Source organism: Fusarium musae, chromosome 3, assembly GCF_019915245.1.
Source record: "Fusarium musae strain F31 chromosome 3, whole genome shotgun sequence".
Classification (NCBI taxonomy): Eukaryota; Fungi; Ascomycota; class Sordariomycetes; order Hypocreales; family Nectriaceae; genus Fusarium; species Fusarium musae.
In genome coordinates, this window is record NC_058389.1 from 2206813 (window position 1) to 2228586 (window position 21774).

Here is a 21774-nt window from a genome sequence, read left to right on the forward strand (position 1 = left end):
AGATTGCAGTTCAAGATCCCGTTGTTTCTTTCAAGGGGTGTATTCTCATCGTTCAGAGCAATGCAGCATGACTATGGTGAGTACGTGCAAGCAGGATTGACGCCTATAATTACATACAACGACTCCTTCAGCATCTTTCCGTAAGAGATTTACTCCATTCTACTCTTCGCTTAATTTGGGCCATGGCCACCCCTCTTCCACTGCACATCAATCAAAAAAATATCCCGAACAAGGACCACCTAACATCTCTGCTTTTTCTCCCCTGGGAGAAATCTCATGACCCGTAGGCACCATACCTGGTGCGCCGTTCCCATATTTAGATGCCAGGGTTCGATTGACAGAACCCTTCAATCCCGGCATCCCTAATCCCACAACCTCCCCAAACGCCAAATCAAAGGGGTAATCATCTGACGTACCAGCCAGTGTATATAAAGGAAAGAACTCCAGGCTTTTGATCCCGTCATCCCCAATTCCAAACGAAACAAAGAAAATCTTGAAACGGTTGACACATTAAACGTACAGGTACATCATCCTTTATGAAGACCCATTAGCAGCGGCCACGGGAGCCAAGATCACAGTCTCCGCCGACTTCTCAATCGACGGGGAATCGACCATAATATCGACCTTGGTGTCCTCAGGGCTTGAGATAGAAGGCTTAAGAACGGCGTGCCCTCCAGCTGTTCTCCCGGCAGCCTTGTTCAACCGGCTTTTGGTGTAGTCGCTGAGACTCAGCTTTTTCTTAACAGGACTAGGGTGGGCACCAACGCCGTTTACAGCCGGCGGAGCGAATGGACTTGGCAATGTACCTGAAAGGGGGGAGTGACCGACACCACCAGACTTTGGCGTTGTTGCGTTGAGAATCCCCAGTCCTGCACTATCGAATGCTGGCACTGGAGGTAGCTGCACACGTAGGTCAGGAGTCTTTGTCTTGGTCGATGTGTCACTCGCAGCCGATCCTAGTACAGGAGTCGTTGTTGGTGAGGAGGTATCTGCCATATGTGTGTCACCCGGTGTAGAAAACAAAGGCGGCAATTCTGAATCCGATCGCTTGATGACTACCTCGTGCTCCAGAGGCGAGTCAACTTCCATGATGGTGCCATTAGATACCTGGCTGGCAGATGATCGCCTGCGCAGATCCTCTCCTTCACCTCGGAATTTATGGCGGCTATTTAATAGTCGCTTCGAGAGCGAAATTATCCGTTTCTTAGGACGAGGTGATTGATGTGGCCCACTAAACCAGGCGCCTTCGACAGGGTCCGTCTGCACCGCAGCATCACAGTATACTCCTCTGGGAGAAGCTGAAGATTGACGTGATGGAGTCGCCGCGACATCTTGATTCGAGATTGACGGCCTTTGCTGAATATGCGGAGACGAGCTAGCAGGGGATCCAGAGTGGCTTCTGCAAGTCCCAGCATCCACGTAGTTACCATGAGACGCAACTGAGCCATTGCGATGTTTCGACTTCGAGGATGTTGAACCAGTACCATCCGATACTCGCTTTTTCTTCCGCGAGGGTTGTTGCTGCTCCATGCGACGGAACGAATCCTCAACCATGGCAACCTTCCGCTTGTCTCGATCCGTTGGCTCAGTCAGTATGCCCAATTGATCGAAAGATCCTTGTCGAAGAGGTGTAAGGTCACGACTTGGTGGTTTGCTTCGCATAGACCCAGATTGGGATCTGTTATCGTTATCCCCAGCATCGTCAACGTGGCCTTCACTCGTGGCTCGACTGGGAGCAGGCTGCCCCGTGTTTGTTGGGGAAATGGCTTGTGTTTTCGGCTTTCTTGATTTCTTTTTTGCTGGCACGCGTCCTTGAGGTTTGCCGAAGAGATACTGACGGTGAAATCGTGCGAATGCACAGTTGTTATCCAGATCGCACGCGCACCCACCGTATTCGGAGAGAATTCGATCTATCCAATTGGATATTGCCATGTATTCTGTCCCATCTACCGGAGTTTCCGTGTTGTTGGTCGAGTCATCGTCACTCAGGCCAAGAAGATGAAGCCATCGCACATCCACACTCTTCTCCAGTCGAAAATCCCAGGGCAGAGTGATTTGCTCGTTTGCGGAGATATATCTGTCGCTAACGATCCAGAAATGGTATTCGCTTCCATCAGCAAGATATGTATCAAGCTGAGCATTGGGCTTGCAACTCCTGCGAACATAACGAGCAAGAGAGCCCTCTTGCCTTGTATCGATATACAAAGGGAGGACAGGGTGAAAGAAGACAAATGGGAGAGGGGAAGATAAATCTGCCCAGAGGTTGACAGGGTCAGCACAGTAGTCCTTTTGAAACCCAATTTCACCATTCAGCTCAACAAGAGGCACATCCTTTTCGATTGGTGTACTTGATTTGAGAAACCTCCACCTTAGAGCTTTGCCATCGTCCAGTGTTCGTGTTGCATCACTGACTTCAAGCTTGGGCTTGTTGGCTTCCAGGTTCGAGGGAGCCTTCTGGAATACTTCCGAATGGCGTCTGCCAACTTCACTCCGCATCGTATTGGGTTCGCGAAGCCAGCGAGATAGCGCAGTAGGAATGGCAAGACTGGCAAAGGCATTGTTCCGCGACTCGGGGACATTTCTGGCACTATATAGGTCGTAGAACTTTTCAGAGTAATGATGGATTTGAAAATCATCGGGAAGGTCGGGAGGGGTAGTTGCAGGACTGGGAGGGTGGGCAGTATTTGATCGGCCATTTCCGTATGAAGGACTCCGTTTGGGAGCCTGAGAACTGACAGAGTGTGATGAGCGATGTTTCGCCTTTTTGGGAGGAGGATGATCTCCAGAATGACCATTCTTTCCATTTTCCTGCGGACTCGCATGGCCATTTATTGGTAGATCCGCAGGCCTCGATCTCTTCTTATGGCTTTTGGAAGGTGGTCTTTTTGTTCTCTTGTCGGCACGCTCGTCCGTTGCTCCATTTATCAAGCGTAGTGTACGATCATAAGCCTTTTGACGGTCGAGAGGGCGCGGTTTGCATTCTGCACAAGAGTGTGCAAAATCTTCGCGTACAGCTTCCTCTCGATTATCAGGGTAAAAGCAGTCGATGTGCTGCCACGAATCACACGACTCGCAGTAAATTGTGTTTCCATCATCGATAGAGAAGGTACATATACACTTGATAGTGTATGGCTCTTCTTCCGCTCCCTCATTCAGTTGGGCAACTTCGTCCTTAGGCGTTGCGCCCGAGAGAGCAAGAGAGGCGATCTGGCTAGGAGTCGCAGACTGCGTGGACAGCGGCGCCGGTCTGTCGGTCATAATCTGTGCTAGAGATAACGTAGTGAACACCTGAGGGGGGTATGTGTCTAATCTATTGTCGCAGTCTTTGGAGCATGACGACGCCGTTCAGATGGCGCGTCGGGGAGACCGTAGGGAGGAGTCGAGAACCAGAGTGATCAAAGGAAGTCTCATTCGGCAGGACAATGGTGGATCGTATTCCGACCGCCAGGGATCGCAATCGTCGAACTAGACTCGAGGCAGGTCGAGATGTCAACACAAAGGGTGGAGGATCAGCGGCGCGACAACGGGAAAAACGAAGTCAACAGTCGTGATCAGGTTGACAAGGAGACGTCGAATATTAAGCGTAGACGCGAATCGGAGGCGTGTTGAGGACACGGTCGGTCGGTTTGTGTTTTCGCAAAACTCGTTGTGATCGGTCACGGCAGGGTTGAGACGAGTTCAGGTCGAGATGTCGAGCGCCGAGACGAAGATTAAGTGTGTAGGTGGCAAAATTCGATTGGCAAATCAAGAGAAATAAGATTTGAGACTACTCAAACACAATCCATACACAAGGAGCGCTTGAAGCAGAATGGAGATGATGAGAAGTGAAGGTTGAAGATCGTGGACTGCACGAAGAAGGGTGGGTGATGGGAAGAAAGAGGATGGGGAGGAGCGACAAGCCCGGGAGTGCTTCGAGACAAGTGCGGTACTGGTACTGGTGCTGGTGCTGGTGCTCACTGGTGGTAGGCTGGGCTGGTACTGGTACTGAGGTACCAGCCTGGGACCTGCCTGGGGTTCCATTTCCAGTTGGCTAAGAGGGGGAGGAGAGCACCTCAGGTAGGGTAATGGAAGGGCAGAAGACAAGAGTACGTACCTTTGATATTCACCTCATCAGCGGCTCACGCTTCCCTCTCATTCTCTTGATGGCTCCCACTCAATTTCGGCGCGCAGAAGCAACAGCAATGGCATAAGAGGGTGCCAAAAATCGAATGGGCCACTGGGCCGTTTTTGGTATCCTCTCCTGGTGCTTCTGGGCTGGATTGGGCAGAAGTTCCTGAGAAGGAAGTGTGCGAGTGAGGGAACGGGGACACTCCCACTCCAGTGACAGTGGCCCCCCCAAAGAAAAGACAAGACAGAGAGACATGGAAGAGAAGAGACGAGACAATAACCAAAATTTGGCGCTAGACCAAACCTTGACTGGCGGTGGATAAGGGGAACTCTTAGTGCAGGAAACAGGGCACGCAGGGCGCATTGTTGGCCTGAGGCACTACGAACAAATATTGTCCCTCTGCCGTTGCGCCTGAGCACAGGGCTAGGTAGGTAAGGAGGGGGGAAAGGAAACTCAAGAGAGCGGAGGGGAGAGGGTTTCTGCTGGAAATTGCGTACGGCGAGTTTTTGTTGGCGTTGGCGTAGCCAGCCAGGGGCTTGTTTGTTACTGAGTAGGTAAGTCGTTGAGACTCGAGTATCGTTTGAGATAGCATGTGTAAGAGGAACGGCGATGGAAGCAAGACAAAGACAAGAAAGCCATGTCTTTCGAGTCTATCGAGTCTGCTTCGCTATGCTTTCTGATTTTGCTTTTGGTGATGGGCCGACACTACGGAGTAGGAGTCGAGCATTTCGGTATGAACGGGAAGCGAAGGAGTCGGGAGGGACTTCACCAGATTTTCAAAGGCAAAATGACGACGGCCACATTCAGGGAATCAGGCACGTAACCTGAGCATGTCTCAGAGCCAGCCGAAGCCAATAAACAGCAGATGACAGCTGAAGCTGGGTTAGCTAGCTCCTAGAAATGACTGTGGTTGGCGGGCTTGCAGTGGGGATGAGTGGGATGTCTGAAATTTGGCACCCGCCACAAACTATCTACGCTTGGTGAAACGAGAAACCATTCATTCTAAGTTAGTGCGAAGCTAACCTGAGGCCGCCGAGGTAAGTCCCAGGAGCAATACTCCGTGCTCTGTACCGTGCCCAAGTTAGAAGTATTTTTATCTACAGAGCATACCTAGGAAGCGTTGTTAGCCGCGTACGGAGTAAATTGCTTGAAATGAGAAGAATGAGATATTTCCGCAAAAGAAGCTTTGTCGCCCGACGTGAGTGTAAGACATCATGATCTTAGCCACGACATTCACTTCCAAACCTTCATGAATAAATAATATCGAAATCCAGGCCAGACTGCTTTCACAAAAGAGCTTATTCGCAGCCTACTGGCACAGTGTAGTATATCAGGCGTCAGGTTGTTCAGACTGTATGCGAGGACGGGTAGTGCTTTACCAGGGCGGCATATCCTTGTTGCCATGACTGGCTTATTTTGCAGGGAGCAGGCTTGGTACCAATCAGGCTTTCCACCTCCAAGCCAATCAGTGTAGGCTGTTCCAAGTTCATTACTACATTGTGCATACGAATCTGTGTTAGGAGCCTGTGAAAGATTCCATGATAAACTGGAGTGTGGTGCAAGCTGACTGCGTGATAATGATGATATGTGCGGAGTCTCCGTCGCGTCATTACTGTCGTGCAAATTGCTTGGTGCCAAAACAGCGACTGTCGCGTTGTATTTGTAAAAGGTAACATTTGAACAGGAGGCCCGAGATGCAAAAGGACTCCTTATAATGACTGAGGGGCGTGAATGGGAAAGTATGCATTTGTTATACCACACTAATCTTGTCTGGATACGCCTGTCGAGAACGTACTGGGTATATGCCTCCTTACAATCCTCTAGAATACCTCGATGGGAACAAAAACCGGGCCATTTCAACAATGGCTTTCCTAGAGACGTCGATGTGCTCGTCCCACGGTCTGTTCAAGATATCTAGAAATATGTGCAACAAGTTTCCGTCACTATCGTGTCGTGTCTGTCTCGCGATGTTGCCCGTATTCGCACCCATGCATGGATGACCAGGGCATGGGAATGGCCTGTACGTAGTATAAGATCCGAGTGCAACACTGGACTGCAGCAAACATAGTTATCTGTTTTACAGAGCGCCGCCTAGGTAGGTATCTGGCATCTTCCTGTGGCCGCTTCCTGTGGCCGCTTCCTGTGGCCGCTTTCTTCGAACTCGACAGCTTGAGTCTTTAGTAAATGGTGGCAGTCACCGTGAAGCATGTACCAACAGCCAAAGGTGGCTTTTCTTGCTTCGAACTGGTAAACCTCGCTATCCCCTAACCCCGTCGTGACGAAACCTTAGCCTCAAAGACTCACACGTACGGAGAACAGTAGTGGGGAAGGTTGCACCAGAGGGTAATAACACAGCATCAGGGAGCAAGAAAACTTCACTTGGCTTGTGATGCCAAAATTCACCAACCTAAAGACTCGTTGAAGTTTCTGCTACATTGGGCCAATTCTTTCTTGTTTCCTATGGTATAGGTCCCGAGTTTTCTTGTGTTCCCTCAGCATGGTCCAGTCAGTGCGATATCTACGTAGTGACGAAAATCGACTCGAGGGCAGGGGTCAGCCTATCGGGAAAAGTCAGCATGAAAATACGCATTGTCCAAAACATGGAAATGCCATTAATAAGCTCCAGCTCAGCTACACGCCTTAAGCCAATAACACCAGGCAACCAGCTCAAAGTCGACGCGTCTCACCGTAACCCACTCATGAGGTCCTTGTTGTGGAATGTCGCTTACATACCAAAACAGCGCCGTGCCATAATGACATTCGAGGGCCTTCCTTCTGGACAGGAAGGAGTCAGCAAGGGCGGTAAATCGTCAGAATAACAGTCGCGTACAGATTGCTACAGTAGATTTCGCATATTCCTTCTTCATGCCCGCCGCAAGCAGCAGATCACAATGAAAGACGGTGACAAATCAAAAATTCCGCCCCCTATGGTCCCGAAGGACAATAGAGAGTAGAGTGACTCCGCGGGTGTGCAATGCAGGCCCTCCACACTAGAAAGGCCAATTCTTGAGCTGGCTTTCCTGAGGCAAGGTAAGTATGAAGAGTTCAAAATAAGTTGGAAGAAAACCGCGAATATATACCAATCCCCTGGCATGGCCCGTGCACGAGGCTTCAACTTTTGCGCCTCAGGCTGTATGTCGGTCAGTAAAGCTAAGCCGAATGGCTCCATGTGATTGGAAAGTGAGGAGGCTGGGTTTGCAACTCGACATTGAATGTTCCACCTCCGCAAACTTGAGACAATGAGAACGAGCAGGAGCAGGTAGTAAGGTTTAGACTCTGATGATATTGCAAAATGATAATTCACTCGAAGCCAACAGTTAAACTTTGCTTGGCTAGCATACAAACTCATTTCTTGGCTTATTATAATGGCTTTCCATGCTCTAGACTTGATTCAATCATTTGGTTCTAGACTTTTGCCTCCATGATAAGGTAAAGTACGTAGCTTCTTAGTGCATTCGGATGCGACCCGCGGTCATCTGCAAGGCGGTAAGGCATCAACTCCCAGCCGCTCTCGGCCAGTCGTTGGACTAAAAAGTGGAGGATAAGTCCCATGACGCACTCTAACACTAAGCCAGTCGCCATCCACCATTCTGCCCTGATAACGACTCTCATCATCTTCACACGACTTCCATCATCTAATTACTGCTTCGTATTGTTTTCGTAAACATCACCGTATCCCACAGCCCATCAAACCTCGCGAGATAACCCCGCGCGATGAGATTCTCTACTGTCACGGCATGTCTGGCGGCATGCCTGGCCCCAGCAGCTGCTTTGAGCGTTCTCAATGGCAAGGCTCCCGATGTTACTATCAGTGACGACCTCAAGATTCCCGGCGACTCTCCCCTTGAACTGTGCCCTGGAGACCATACTGCCGACCTGATCAGGATTGACAAGGTCGACCTTGCTCCTAACCCTCCCAAAGCGTACGATTCATCTGCTTATATTTGCACAACCATGAGAAGCTAACATCTCGATAGCGGCCAGGAGCTCTTGATCAAGGCTAAAGGCATAGTCAAGCAGAAGATTGAGCAGGATGCTTATGTTCTTCTGACTGTCAAGTATGGACTTATTCGCCTTATTAGCACCAAGGCCGATCTGTGCGAGCAGATTGGCAATGTCGACCTGAAGTGTCCCGTCGAGGCTGGCGAAGTCGAGATCACCAAGACTGTAGACCTTCCTGCTGAGATCCCTCCGGTATGTGATTATTCCTTACTTCCCCCACGCCTGTTTCTAATTCGCTTCAGGGCAAATATACTGTTCTGGCCGACGTCTTCACCGCCGATGATGTCCAAATTACCTGTCTCACGGCAACTGTCACTTTCTCTCGTAGCAGCATGGGCTTTTTCGGCAGCGATCTGTGATTGGGATTATGGCGCATTCATAACATACACATGGCGGCATGACTTATCGTTGGGCACGTTCTCATGGGGTTCTAGGTTAACGTTTGGTTTGGCGAATCTTCTAGCTCTTCCCGGGCAACCTGCAGCGGCTTTAGATCTTATTTAGCATATTGATAATGAGTCCACTGCATCGTGCTCTCCTCTGCATCTCTAGGAGGAACTGCCCTGCATAACATGAAGTCGAAGAAGAAGAAAAACGCAGTGCTGACCTCAAATCATGTACGGCCATTCTCACTGTCGCCTCTATACCGTGCTCGCTCCATTATTCCGAAACAAATCCTTGCGCCCAGTGAAACAATGTCCCCTACTCTCCAAAAAGACGTCGCACTCGTCTCAATACACTATCCTTCTCAGGATCGTAGGGGTGGTCTTTGCTTGGGATCTCCAACACGGCAGGGAAAGCCGCGGTATAGGTGTCAATGCGATGTCGGATTCGGTCGGCGATCTTCAGGAAAGTTAGTTCAGCGGCGAAATTTGATCGGAACGTTGCCTGACATGTTGATTGATGAGTACGATGCCAATATCTTTGCGGTCCTCGGTGAATCGATCAAACGCGGCCTCGATAGAAGCTGTATCAGTCTTGCCATCAACAACGAGAAAGTTCTTCTGAGCATCGGCGCCAGTAGTTACGTGCTGTTGAATAGAGTTAGCCAGTGTAAAGGGGCTGAGCGATTGATACTCACGCCAATGCCCGCGAGAAGCAGGCCTGTTACGGAGTCCTAGAAGAGCGCTACGTCAGCGCAAGCTTTCGAACAAAGAGCCTTTCATTGCAGCTCATACTTCGTCGCCGATGACCGCGAGGAATTGACGGTCCTTGTAATCTGCTTGCGAGGCCATCTTGATGGATCTGGACTTGTGTTCGCACGTCCCTCTTGTTGGTGTTGACGGCACTGAGTTGATGATTAGCGTTACAACTAACTACGAGGAGGTCGGCGCCTGAAGTTCCGCTCCGCCTGGGAACTTGGAAGCTCTGACCATTGCAAGTAAGGCACCTCCCTGAGGTACATTGATCCCCACGTCAGGTGGATGCTGCCACCTCCACTACTAAAGTTTCTACTGGTCAGCTTCAGGCAGGTACGTACTGGGTAGTGAACAAAGAATTGACCTGGTCCTCAGCAACAGTGAGTTCAAAGTAAACAACATCCGGCCAAGTAGCCGCCTCTTCTTTCTTTTTACTTCAGTGCCGACTCACGACTCTCCTCCCTGGTATTGCGATCGCGAATACAAAACTTCAAAGGAGCCAGGACCCTGCAGTGTGCTCAACATGCCACGCCTAGTTCGTCGGCAGCCGCTCAGAGAGCGTGTCATGGCTGCAATCAACCCCATGGACTTTTTGCTCTGGCTCTCCGAAGAACTGGAAACAAGGGATTGGGATTCAGATTCGGTTGGGACACAAATGGGCCTTGCCATGAACTTCGTATTTTTACTTGCGCGAGCGAATTCAGGATCCTCTACCCCAAGTGACGATATTTTCAGTGATGAAAGCAGTTCAGGGTGGCTATCATTCTTGGTAAATTCTCGTCTTCTCGGACTGCTTGTATATCATGTTGAGGCTAACCACACATATTTTAAAGGTCTATCCGATGGTATGGGCCCTCATAGCTTTCTCTTTCACCAATGCCTTCTACACGATTACCCGAACGCGCAAGTACCGACTCTTTCTGGCCAAGGTCGACAAGCCGCTTTCGACGCCGTCTGCGCGACGTGTGAAGGTGAACCAATCGAGCGTATCGCCTTCGACGCCCCTGGGCTATCTCGCGAATCTGATAACACCAGAATCTGCCGAGTCGCGAGCCCACCCTGACAAGACATCAGATGTTTGGGAATTGTCAGTATGGGATCCTCTGCCAGTGTCCTTGCGCCTGTCTTGTCTCTTTGGCCCTGGCCATGTTTTGGTGTACATGATCTTCCTTCCTTTAGCTCCTCTCGATCCCCGACCAAGTGTGACGGTTCTGAATACACTCATTCTGCAGGCCCTCATTTCTGCTCAGCTTCTCTTCTTCTGTTCTCGATTTGCGCAACAAGCAAAGGATAAGACCGTGATTCAGGAGCAAGTGATGAAAGAGTACGATACCAAGTTTGTCCACCCCCGTCTTCACCCTACGGTCCGCGATATCGGCACACAGTTCTCAACGGACCAGCCCGACGACTATCAAGAATTTGTGCAGACTGGGACCCCTACAGTTCAGATCCGTCATGGTTTCCAGGTCCACTCTAACCCATATACCGGAACGGGTCATACCCCTGAAGAACGATCCCTCACTCCAACCTCCAACAACACAATGAAACCTCACATATTCACGCCTCCCACAGCAACTCGACGCTCGGAAGCTTTTAGACCCGCTACCAGCCAGAGAGGCACCGTACCTCGCCATAGTTTGCCTGCAAGCTATACATCAACTGGGACATCTTCAGGAGTTCAGGGAATGAACTTTGGCGGAAACATGGGCATCCACACCCATAACAAGTCACCCCTCAAGAAGGCCACCAGTCTTAATGAGCTCAATTCCCAGGAAGCAGCATCTCCGCGGAATTCTCGAGAAATGGCAGCCTACGAGCAACGAAACTGGGGGGCAACAACGCCATCGAAAAAGCTCGAGAGTCGACGTCTGACAGGTTCAAGACCTAATGGAGGCGGCAACCCCTTTGCTGGGTTGGGTCGGCAACAAGCGCCCTCGGATAATCGTCATCCACGATGGTAGCTTTCCAGTTATTATTTTATATATTAGTACATTTATTCGCATCGAAACTAAATGCGACCTCAATAGCAAAGATTGGCGTTAAGGTCTGGCTTCTGACTTAATACCATGGAATACGATGGAATACCCTGAACCCCCTTGACCTGTCTCCATCGTCAGCTTGTATTTGATGATCTACCTTACGCTCTGATAGTGTCATGATTCGTTGTTACGTGCTAAGCATCAAGGGCTATCGGAAACGACGGCAGGTCGGAGCATTTCATGCATTCGTTGTGGTTTCCCCTGAGATATCGTTGTGGCATACACGAGGAAGGCGAAGTTGATGGGCTCTCGGGATTCATGCCCATGGCTCACCTGATGTGACGGACTTTTTCTTCGACAATCACTCCTGATTCTCGTATTCATAACTGCTATCTATACCTAGTGCCTCTCATCTCAGAGGTTAGACAACATTACAGTCACTAGTAACGTCTCCACCATACTATCGTTAATCAACGGCTGAACAACCAACAAGAGCAAGGTTACTCATCAGTAACGCGGCTGCCTGCACCTAGATATGTCTAAGAAACCACATTGGTCATCATTACGCCGCAGGGCAGCATTGTCTGACCACCCTGCCCTGCCTTCACGTCCACAGAATCTTCCTCAACTCATGGACGATTCTGAGAGAAGACTAACAATTGGAGATTTGAGTAAACTAGCTGGGGAGAGACAGAAACCTACTCGGAGTGCCACATTAGGGGATGTGGGAAACTGGCTCAGGAACAAACTTCCAAGTCATCGTGCAGAGAGAGGGGGAACATTGAGGAACAATAGGGGTTGGGAAATTGGAGCGGCTGGTGGCAATTCCTCATCTCAACTACAACACGAAGTCAACAATCGAGCATCGGCACTGCATCACTCTGCCTCAAATCGTCGAGGGGGTCAACGCAGCAGAACCGGGGGCTCAGATCGCCTTGTAGACTGGAACACACCAAAAAACCTGAGTGAAGCAGTGCCTGAACCAACACCCGCATCTAAAGACAAAGGTAATGAGCCTTCACTGCCGACCCATCGCAGATGGAATGAATTCGGTTCTCTGAGAATAGGCAAGAAGCGCGGTCAGAAGAAACGGAGTGGCAGTTTAGAAACTGGGAAGGGTAAAGAAAAGCAACCTGGAAGGCGCTCTTCCAAAGCTCAGTCCTTGGAGGCAGCTATTCCAGGAACGCCTAGCATATTGGAAGTTCTAGAAGCCAATCGAAAGGCAAGGAGAAAAGCACGGGAGGACCGGGAAAGTTTGAGAGAGAGCGGAGACTACCTGGGTGTTCAAGGTATCAATCCGCAGACGGGTATTCTTGATCTTACATCGGACAGTGGAGAGAGTACGCTGAGCTCGAAAACGGAACAAAAGCTACTGAACCTGGAGGCACAGGCCAAGAGCGCCCTATCAGCTACCGAAAGGAAAGAGGCCGAGATCGAAATCGTCAAGGTACACCTTGACCACGAAGTCGCCAAGGCACGGCGACAAGAGAAAGCAGAGAAACAACTGGCAGCTTCTGCCACTGCCAAATGGCGAAGAGGGACACACCAGTGGTCTTCGGTTCAGCAACCTGATTTGAGCCCGATTGCCCAATCACACAGAAGCACTTCAGTATTCTCAAGTCAGTATTCTAGTCTACCTTACCTATGCCCCCTTTGCCTTGACACATTCAACTAAATTCGTCTTTCGATGTAGGGCGCCCATCACGCCGAGACTTAGATATGGCAAAGGGGGAAGGGCTGATCGACTACAACTCAAAGGAATCATCCGATGAACAAGTCCCGCCTGCTGTACAACCCAAGGAAAACTCCAACTCCTCTGACACGGTGATCAAAACCCCCCATAGGCGCAGCCTCGCAAACCCATCTCCTTCAGCCTTGGAGCTTTTTGAGAATGACATAAAATTCCATAACCCAAGCGAGCTCAGGCTAGACAGAGATCAGATCCCGAAGTCTTTTCTTGTATTCGCGCACGATGATACACAGATACAAACGCCTGCCAACGAGTGGCAATGTCTGCAACGAAACGAGAAGTTCCACGAGGCGGGCGGATCACTGGCGCACCACAGCGATCGAAACCAGTATTCCAATTCTTTTTTAGGGAAGGGCCTGAAAGGCGCAATAGAACCGGGGGGGACCCAGATACCTCGAGTGTCAATCAGGAAGGGCTCTTCGTCAGATCTCTTGACGAAACCAAACCTCACAGCATCCAGCACCACCCACTTACTAGCGAAGAGCAAGATCGAGATACGAAGCCAACACGACAACAGCATTCCAGAAAGCTACGTGCAAGATTTGACATCCATCCACGAGAAATCCATTACCCTCCCGACAATATCGGAACAGACCGCGTCAAGTTCCCTAGAAAGCCAGTGCCAACACTACCATCAGCAAGCCCTCACAGGACGTGTATAGAACCCGCACCTAACAGGAAGCTCCAAGACACGGTCCAGTTGGGAGCAAGAGGCATTGAACAACTCAACACCGTCTCCAACAGTCCTACTGCTCCGGAGACGAACGACGAAAGCTGGGATCACAAGCGGCCCACTGCCCCTGGACGAGGCAAAGCGGTCAGCAACTCTAGATCCCCTCACCGCTCCTCCGTTTTCCTTGAGGGGAGCCACAGACAAAGAGAGTCTGCAAAACCCACCCAAAACCACCAAGGAAACAGCACAAACAAAATACCAGATAATCAGAGGGACTCTTCCTCAATCCTTACATCAAGTCCACACGAAACCCGTGACCGAAGATCAAATAACGGAGCGGGTTTGGGCGCAGAGCGCGAATCACGACATCAGGAATAGGTGCGAAGTCAAGGGGCCGTCTGCATCCACGAACATCACCATCATTACTGGGTGCGACCAGATAACATCGAGATACCCCCCGAAGAGAGATCAAGAGGCCGTGGAAGGCATACAGCGCAAACGCAGGCTAAGTCGGGTAATCCACAACCTGAAGAGATTCGGCACAACGCCAAACAGCTTGGTAGCTTCCCCAGAGAATCGTGGACCGAGTGCATTGCTGAAATCGGCGTCGGTGGAAGAGATTCAACTTATCGATACTATATTGGAGAGTCTCCTCGAGGAGTCGAGAAATCAGCCACAGGCACAAGGGTGCGACACCATGGAGGAACCACCAGAGGTACTAGCGATGCAGGAACGATGCAGCAGTTTGTCAACATCCACCTGCACAGTGGGTGTCAGAAATTTCGAAAAGGGGGACAACATGGAGAACATTCTTCAGAAACCCAGCCCTCAATTGAGCAATCTGGATCTTCTATCTCAAATATATATGCCAGGGGTCAGCAATCGAGCAGCGGATCCGGGGATGCACGTTCCAGGCCGGCCTCCAAGGCAGTGGAACGCCGAAGACGGCATCGCAGATCTTTCCAGTAATAGATCTCGGGAGCGTATGACGGGAGGATTGTGGGATGCTATCAATGAGTTTCTGTGTACAATCAAGGGGTACAACATACAGCTTTTGAGATTGTACTGGAAGGCGGTGAAGCCTGTCTTTGATTACAGCTCTCCGTACTGGAGAGCTACTGATCGAGAAAGTGAGGGCTGGTCGGATTTGGCCAGCACTTGTCTTGCATTACCCCTTGCATTCAGTTTGTTGGTAATATTAGTTTGGGGTATGGAGTTCACGGCAATCACAATGAAGTGCAGGGAAGAGGAGTGGGATTGCTTGATTGACGAGGCATTGGCCATGTTTCGGCGGAGCTTGACCGGAGTCTACATGGACGACTAGGTAGGCACAACGGCCGGGCGGATACCCGGGAAAGGACCGGTGCCGGAGAGAACATAGCCCGGGACAAGCCGCACGCCGATGGCGGATGCGGAGGGAGGTAAAAATAGATGATACACAGTACGACTTTACAATACAGAATACCTAGATACCCTGATTATCGCATGGTTGATTGTAAAGGTTACCTACCGGTCCACTTTGCATTGATTCTCTGATGTCTCAAATTGTGCTGGCTCTTTGTGCTCACAAGGTTCATGTTCATGTAACACCGTGCAAGAGCCAACTGAAGTCTCGTGCTATTAGCTGATTTGTGAATGTCCAAGTCTCGGCATTGAGTGAGGCAAGTCAATTGATGTCGTAATTAGACCAGGGTAGACCCGTGGAGTTTGGAAAAGGACCAAAACTGAATGGCAATCGGAGGTCCTGGACTTTTGACATCGGAGGTTGAAAAAGCAGCGATCAACGAGCAACCAATAGTAACCGTTTATTTAGCAATCAGTGCAGGAGGCAGCTGTGGGTCTACCCCGCGCTGGCGCCCGTCCTGAGGCTTCTGGCCTCTTGGTGAGCTCCAATTGCTGACGGCCGCAAACGGAACCCTCCGATCATCGGCGCATTGGTACCAATTCTATGAAGCTCGTGGAATTGGGCAGGAGGGGGGCGCTCAGGTGAATTTTTGTTGATAAACCCCAGGAAGAGACGCCTTTTTTCTCTCTAGGCAATTCCAGTCCAATTCCTGACTTCTTCTTCCTTCAGCTGCATCATTTCCTCTGTTACTCTGCTCACAGCAGGGTGTTATAGCTTCATCTCTTCACCTTCACGGTCATCACTATAATCAGCTACATACCTTCTCACCCCGCATTCGTGATATTTCCTGTTCACGAGAGTCATTGATCACTCTTCAGTACTATCTCAAGTTATCAATAACTAAGAGTGATTATCAGCATCAAAATGCCTGCTCCCGTGGGTAACCCCCAGACCCTCTACGATAAGGTGTTCTCGGCACACATCGTCGACGAAAAGCTCGATGGCACAATTCTTCTCTACATCGGTACGTCTATGCGCGTTCAATCTTGGTTATGGGCAGTGAACTGACAAAGTTGGCCAAAAGACCGGCACTTGGTCCACGAGGTGACATCACCAGTAAGTTTAACTTCTCCAAAGCATCGACGTCATGTTCCGAACATCCGCTAACCAATTACCAACAGCAAGCCTTCGAGGGTCTCGAAAATGCAGGCCGCAAAGTCCGGAGACCTGATTGCACTCTTGCAACCACTGATCACGTATGCATTGCCAATCAACTCAAAGCCACCGTGAATGGTGGTCAACAGAGCAGTTACTAACCCTGGACCCTGCAGAATGTCCCCACCACATCCCGCAAAGCCCTTAAGGACATTGCTTCATTCATCGAGGAGGACGATTCGCGAACACAGTGTGTCACTCTAGAAGAGAACGTCAAAAAGTTTGGTGTCACATATTTCGGCCTGGGCGACAAACGACAAGGTATTGTCCACATCATCGGCCCCGAGCAGGGCTTCACTCTCCCCGGAACCACCGTCGTGTGCGGAGACAGCCATACCTCGACACACGGCGCTTTCGGTGCCCTTGCCTTTGGTATCGGTACCAGCGAGGTTGAGCATGTCTTGGCCACCCAATGTCTCATTACCAAGCGCAGCAAGAACATGAGGATACAGATTGATGGTGAGCTGGCCCCTGGCGTCAGTTCTAAGGATGTCGTTCTCCACGCCATCGGCAGGATCGGAACTGCCGGAGGTACTGGTGCCGTTATTGAGTTTTGCGGGTCCGTTATCCGTAATCTGAGCATGGAGGCTCGCATGTCCATCTGTAACATGTCCATCGAGGGTGGTGCCCGCGCTGGTATGGTTGCCCCTGATGAGACCACTTTTGAATATCTCAAGGGACGGCCCCTGGCCCCCAAGTATGGCTCAGAGACTTGGAACCAGGCCGTTGCCTACTGGAAGTCTCTCCAGTCTGATCCTGGCGCCAAATACGACATTGATGTCTTTATTGACGCCAAGGATATCATTCCCACCATTACTTGGGGAACCAGCCCCGAGGATGTCGTTCCCATCACCGGATGTGTCCCTGATCCTGAGACCTTTAGCAGTGAGAGTAAGAAGGCTGCTGGCCGACGCATGCTTGAGTATATGGGCTTGACGGCTGGAACACCAATGGAGGATATTCCTGTCGACAAGGTGTTTATCGGATCGTGCACCAACGCCCGGATTGAGGATCTGAGAGCCGCTGCCAATGTTGTAAAGGGGCGCAAGGTTGCTGATAACATTAAGCGCGCCATGGTTGTCCCTGGATCCGGTCTTGTGAAGGCACAGGCAGAGGAGGAGGGTCTTGACCAGATCTTTGTTGATGCTGGTTTTGAGTGGAGAGAGGCTGGGTGTAGCATGTGTCTGGGCATGAACCCTGACATTCTGGCCCCCAAGGAACGATGTGCCAGTACATCCAACCGAAACTTCGAGGGTCGACAGGGTGCTCTTAGCCGAACTCACCTCATGTCTCCTGTCATGGCAGCTGCTGCCGCTATTGTTGGTAAGCTTGCCGATGTTCGCAAGCTGTCACACTACACCCATCAATCTGCCTTTAAGCCCCGTGAGCTCCCTGCGGAAGAGCCACACGTGGACGAGCGAACCAGGGATGACTCTGAGGAGCGAGAGATGATCGGAGACCAGCCTCAGGACTCTCAGCCTCACACCAACACTCTGGCCAGCGCTGGGGGTGCCGCTTCTGGTCTGCCTAAGTTTACTATCTGGAAGGGTACCGCGGCTCCTCTGGACCGATCTAATGTTGACACCGACGCCATCATTCCTAAGCAGTTCCTCAAGACAATCAAGCGAACAGGTCTTGGTACCGCACTGTTTTACGAGCTTCGATACAAGGAGGATGGGTCTGAGAACCCCGACTTCATCTTGAATCAAGAGCCTTTCCGACAGGCCAAGACTCTGGTTGTCACTGGACCCAACTTCGGATGCGGCAGTTCTCGAGAGCACGCCCCTTGGGCCCTTCTGGACTTTGGCATCAAGTGCATCATCGCCCCCTCCTTCGCTGATATCTTCTTCAACAACACTTTCAAGAACGGCATGCTCCCCATTAGGATCGAGGACAAGGACAACCTCGAAGCCATCGCCGCTGAGGCTCGTGCCAACCGCGACATTGAGATCGATCTACCCAATCAGTTAATCAAAAATGCTGACGGAGAGACCATCTGCTCATTCGAGGTTGAGGAGTTCCGCAAGCACTGCCTGGTCAATGGTCTCGACGACATTGGCCTGACCATGCAACAGGAGGACAAGATTGCCGAGTTCGAGCGACGCATGACACAAAACACCCCATGGCTCGACGGCACAGGCTACCTGAAGCGTCCCGGGCAGGGTGGCAAGCTGGCCGCTAAGGCTGTACCCGTTCCCAAAACAAATAGGGGCGAGGAGAAGAAGGAGCCCCTCGAGTGGTGATTCAGACCGAGGGATGAGGGAATGAAGAACTTATTTAACGGCGAAGGGATCTGGGTTACTAGCATATGATGATTAGCATGTGGTTTTTGTGGTTTGAAATATTTGCTGGGGTTGATGGACAAAAAGGATTGCTGGCTTTGCTCACACTGAATGCAGAAGCACTGAAAAATTTGGAGTAGATGTCGACTCGTAACTCTTGAGGAGATTTATGAATCAAAACGATCATAATTAATAGGAACAGATTGAAACGAAAACTCTTTTATACGATGTAAAACTTGGTGCACCCGTGCTATCTGATTATTGCCTAAGGTAGGTAGAATGTGCTACGAGGTCAATAAAGTAATATCAGTCCATCTTTTTGGTCTCATCGCGAAGGATACCAATGTGCACCACGAAACCGGCCGAAGATTGCAGTTCTGCGGGCAGTACACTATCAGAAACTCTCCAGACATGGAATGAAGTTGAAAACGCCTTTAGCCAAGACTCGAATACTTCGTCACTTCGTAGTTGTTGCCCAATGACACAGACACACGGCCGCTTTTCTTCACCATTAGCAAAGGCCTCGTCAGAGAGTCTTAAACGGCATGCGTCCGCACACGCCTGAACGAAGGGGTCTACCAAAGCATAGTTATAAACACAGTCACAGGCGACAACGGCGTCAAAGCTATGAGCTTCATCAGAACCGGTAAGAGACGGAGTTACCTCGTCCGTCTCCCAATCGAGTGTTGTGAAGCGAATGTTCGGTTGTGCTGCACCACCATGCCCATGCCCATGCCCATGCCCATGTCCATGTCCAATTCGTTTCTTCCTGCCTCGACCACTCGTCGGTGTAGAAGACCCCGAGCTTAATGCAGAAGATAGGTTCTCGTCAAGATTGCGCTGAACGAGACGCTGCACGTAAGACTGGTCGGTGAGGACATAGCGTGCTACGCGTGGACCAAGGGCTAGGGCACTCAGGGGGGAAATGCCACAGCCGAGTTCAAGGATGGAGGCATTTGAATGTATGGTACTGGCGAGAATGGGGTTTGACGAGGAAGAGAGCCACGAGGCGAAGCTGGGGGCTATCTTCCACAACACTGTATTTCAAGTCAGCCTTTCCTCTTGACGAGTGAGTGTGAGAAGGAAAAATCTACCAGCTCCTGTTGTTCCACCTGCGCGTGACGATGACAGAACAGTAGGAGATTGATGAATAGTGTAGTCCCGGTCAGCAACAGAAACATCGACGGAAGTAGCACGGGAGTCGACGAAGCCAAGATTCATGGAAGGGATAGGCTGTGAATACAGCATAAAAGTTTCTACGCAATTTTAGTGAGACCTGCATGAGCGCGAGGATCTTCTTGTAAGCTGACCTTCTTCTGCGTCTTCGACTTCTGGCTCAAGATTCGCCAAGAGACTTTCTACAAAATCCATTGTGTGAGATATTGTCTGTTTTAAGGAGGCGGTGTAAGAATTTTGCGTTGCGTTGAATAGAGAGAGCATCTTATTGAAAAGCGTTGGTCTAACATGGAGATGCCGAGATAGTGTGAAAACGCTTGAGTGCGGACAAGTTTAGTATAAGTGGATCCCGCCTTACACCAAATTACAGGTGAGTACTAATAAATAAATCAGGAACTTGAAAAGGAATCACCAAGACATGTCCCTGAGTCCCATGGCATGATATAAAGTAATGAAGTCATTCAGAAAGACAAATCGTCATGACAGATATATTTTGAGCCGCCATCGATTCGTCGGAGACGGAATATATCAATATACCGAAAGCTCACAACAGAATCGAGCCCGCACACATCCAAGACAACGTCTGGGCCCAAACGTGATAAACTAACCAATAGACTCATAATCATAGCATGGGACCGTATAAAACCACGGAGAGAAAGAGCTTGGGGTCGCTATGGCGTCTAAGCAGTCAAATCTCAAAGACCCCTTTTAAACGCAAACAAAACATTCACAGTCAATGAAAATACAGAGCCTGGCATAAAAACAGCAAGGCGATTGATTCCGCAGTCAAAGATCCCTCAAGTCGCATCCTTGTAAAGCAAGAGGCCATGCGCTTGGGTCAGTGACAAACAGTGAAGGCAAAAAGGTAAAAGCTCCTCACACTCCTGGCCAGTATGGCACCCATGGATCCTTCTTTTCACTTGTAGGCGTTTTTCTTTGATTTCATTTCCTTCCCTTTGTTCCTGGCTCGTGTTTCCGTTCATGTCGTTGTTGGCGGGGTCTCGTTGCCCCTACACCAAACCGTCGTAAAGAGATAGCGCTGAGACGATAGTCTCGTCCCGTTTGCTACCCTCCTTGAACTCCTCCATATCTAGACTTCCATTCTCGTCCTTGTCCATCATGCGGAAGATCTTCCTCACTCGTTTTTCGGGGGTATCTTCGTCTTCAGGTAATTTAACCATAGAACCGACCTATTGATATTTAGTACGGGTTCGTCCTTCCGCTCGCATCCCCAGGGTCCTATAGAAACATGACACTACAAAGATGGGTGCGAAGTCGGTACTCACCATCTTGTAGATAGCTTCGACAATCTTGAGCATCTCATCATAGCTGATCTTGCCATCGCCATCAATATCGTACAGCTGGAAGGCCCAATCCAGCTTGTCCTCCATCTTGCCTCGGCTAGTAACACTTAGCGCGCAGATGAATTCTTTGAAATCAATAGTGCCGGACTTGTCGCTATCGAAGACGTTGAATACATAATCGGCGAACGAGCTCGGATCTCCGAAGGGGAAGAATTGTCTGTAGATTTTCTGGAACTCCTCCTTGGTGAGTGTACCCGAGGGGCAGTCCTTGAGGAAACCTAGCTCTGATATTAGACACAACTGTAATCTCGTGAAGCGGTGCAGACTCCTGATACAGATCGAGTGAGAGTCCGCGTCAGTATCAGTGCCAGAGACTTACCCTTGTACCATTGCTGAAGCTCCTTCTTATCGAAATGAGTCGACTTCTGCAGCTCGACAAGCTGATCTTGGGAAAGCTTTGACTGTCTGCATAGGCACAGCGAGGTTAGCATCGTTGTGATGTGGTCGATCCTTAAGTATAATGACGTCGGTCCCTAGCTTCCGCGGGGATCCGAGGTTGACAAATGCGCTTGCGACTCGCGAGGTGTGATTCCTGGCGCCAAGTGACAGAAAAAGACACCGAGATATGGAGGCGACAGGACGAATGATACGATAAAGCGACTGCCCAAAAACAGGAGGAATATGCTGGAGATAAACTTACGATTTACCCATGACGCCTCGGACTTTACGACGTTATCAGTGGGGGGTTATAGAGAGCGCGAATTGCGCAACGGTCGATCAAAGACTTGGACGTCTGGGGCT

The 21774-nt window shown here is 50.2% G+C and overlaps 7 protein-coding genes across 7 annotated transcripts; 3 read left to right on the forward strand and 4 right to left on the reverse strand.

Moving 5' to 3' along the window:
- Window positions 1-534: 534 nt before the first annotated feature.
- Window positions 535-3258, reverse strand: J7337_004144 (uncharacterized protein; the record flags this gene model as incomplete). The annotated part of the gene is made up of 1 exon (XM_044821845.1): window positions 535-3258. The coding sequence occupies one exon, from the start codon at window positions 3256-3258 to the stop codon at window positions 535-537; it is 2724 nt and encodes a 907-aa protein (XP_044683178.1).
- A 4564-nt stretch (window positions 3259-7822) lies between these two features.
- On the forward strand, window positions 7823-8469 carry J7337_004145 (uncharacterized protein; the record flags this gene model as incomplete). The annotated part of the gene is made up of 3 exons (XM_044821846.1): window positions 7823-8031; window positions 8086-8302; window positions 8353-8469. The coding sequence occupies 3 exons, from the start codon at window positions 7823-7825 to the stop codon at window positions 8467-8469; spliced, it is 543 nt and encodes a 180-aa protein (XP_044683179.1).
- A 343-nt stretch (window positions 8470-8812) lies between these two features.
- VMA7 (H(+)-transporting V1 sector ATPase subunit F) lies at window positions 8813-9345 on the reverse strand (the record flags this gene model as incomplete). The annotated part of the gene is made up of 3 exons (XM_044821847.1): window positions 8813-8953; window positions 9004-9141; window positions 9289-9345. The coding sequence occupies 3 exons, from the start codon at window positions 9343-9345 to the stop codon at window positions 8813-8815; spliced, it is 336 nt and encodes a 111-aa protein (XP_044683180.1).
- Window positions 9346-9772: 427 nt separating this feature from the next.
- On the forward strand, window positions 9773-11210 carry J7337_004147 (uncharacterized protein; the record flags this gene model as incomplete). The annotated part of the gene is made up of 2 exons (XM_044821848.1): window positions 9773-9925; window positions 10083-11210. The coding sequence occupies 2 exons, from the start codon at window positions 9773-9775 to the stop codon at window positions 11208-11210; spliced, it is 1281 nt and encodes a 426-aa protein (XP_044683181.1).
- A 4710-nt stretch (window positions 11211-15920) lies between these two features.
- On the forward strand, window positions 15921-18454 carry J7337_004148 (uncharacterized protein; the record flags this gene model as incomplete). The annotated part of the gene is made up of 3 exons (XM_044821849.1): window positions 15921-16020; window positions 16182-16252; window positions 16328-18454. The coding sequence occupies 3 exons, from the start codon at window positions 15921-15923 to the stop codon at window positions 18452-18454; spliced, it is 2298 nt and encodes a 765-aa protein (XP_044683182.1).
- A 345-nt stretch (window positions 18455-18799) lies between these two features.
- On the reverse strand, window positions 18800-19714 carry J7337_004149 (uncharacterized protein; the record flags this gene model as incomplete). The annotated part of the gene is made up of 2 exons (XM_044821850.1): window positions 18800-19530; window positions 19588-19714. The coding sequence occupies 2 exons, from the start codon at window positions 19712-19714 to the stop codon at window positions 18800-18802; spliced, it is 858 nt and encodes a 285-aa protein (XP_044683183.1).
- Window positions 19715-20679: 965 nt separating this feature from the next.
- NCS1 (Neuronal calcium sensor 1) lies at window positions 20680-21464 on the reverse strand (the record flags this gene model as incomplete). The annotated part of the gene is made up of 3 exons (XM_044821851.1): window positions 20680-20859; window positions 20956-21251; window positions 21353-21464. The coding sequence occupies 3 exons, from the start codon at window positions 21462-21464 to the stop codon at window positions 20680-20682; spliced, it is 588 nt and encodes a 195-aa protein (XP_044683184.1).
- Window positions 21465-21774: the final 310 nt, after the last annotated feature.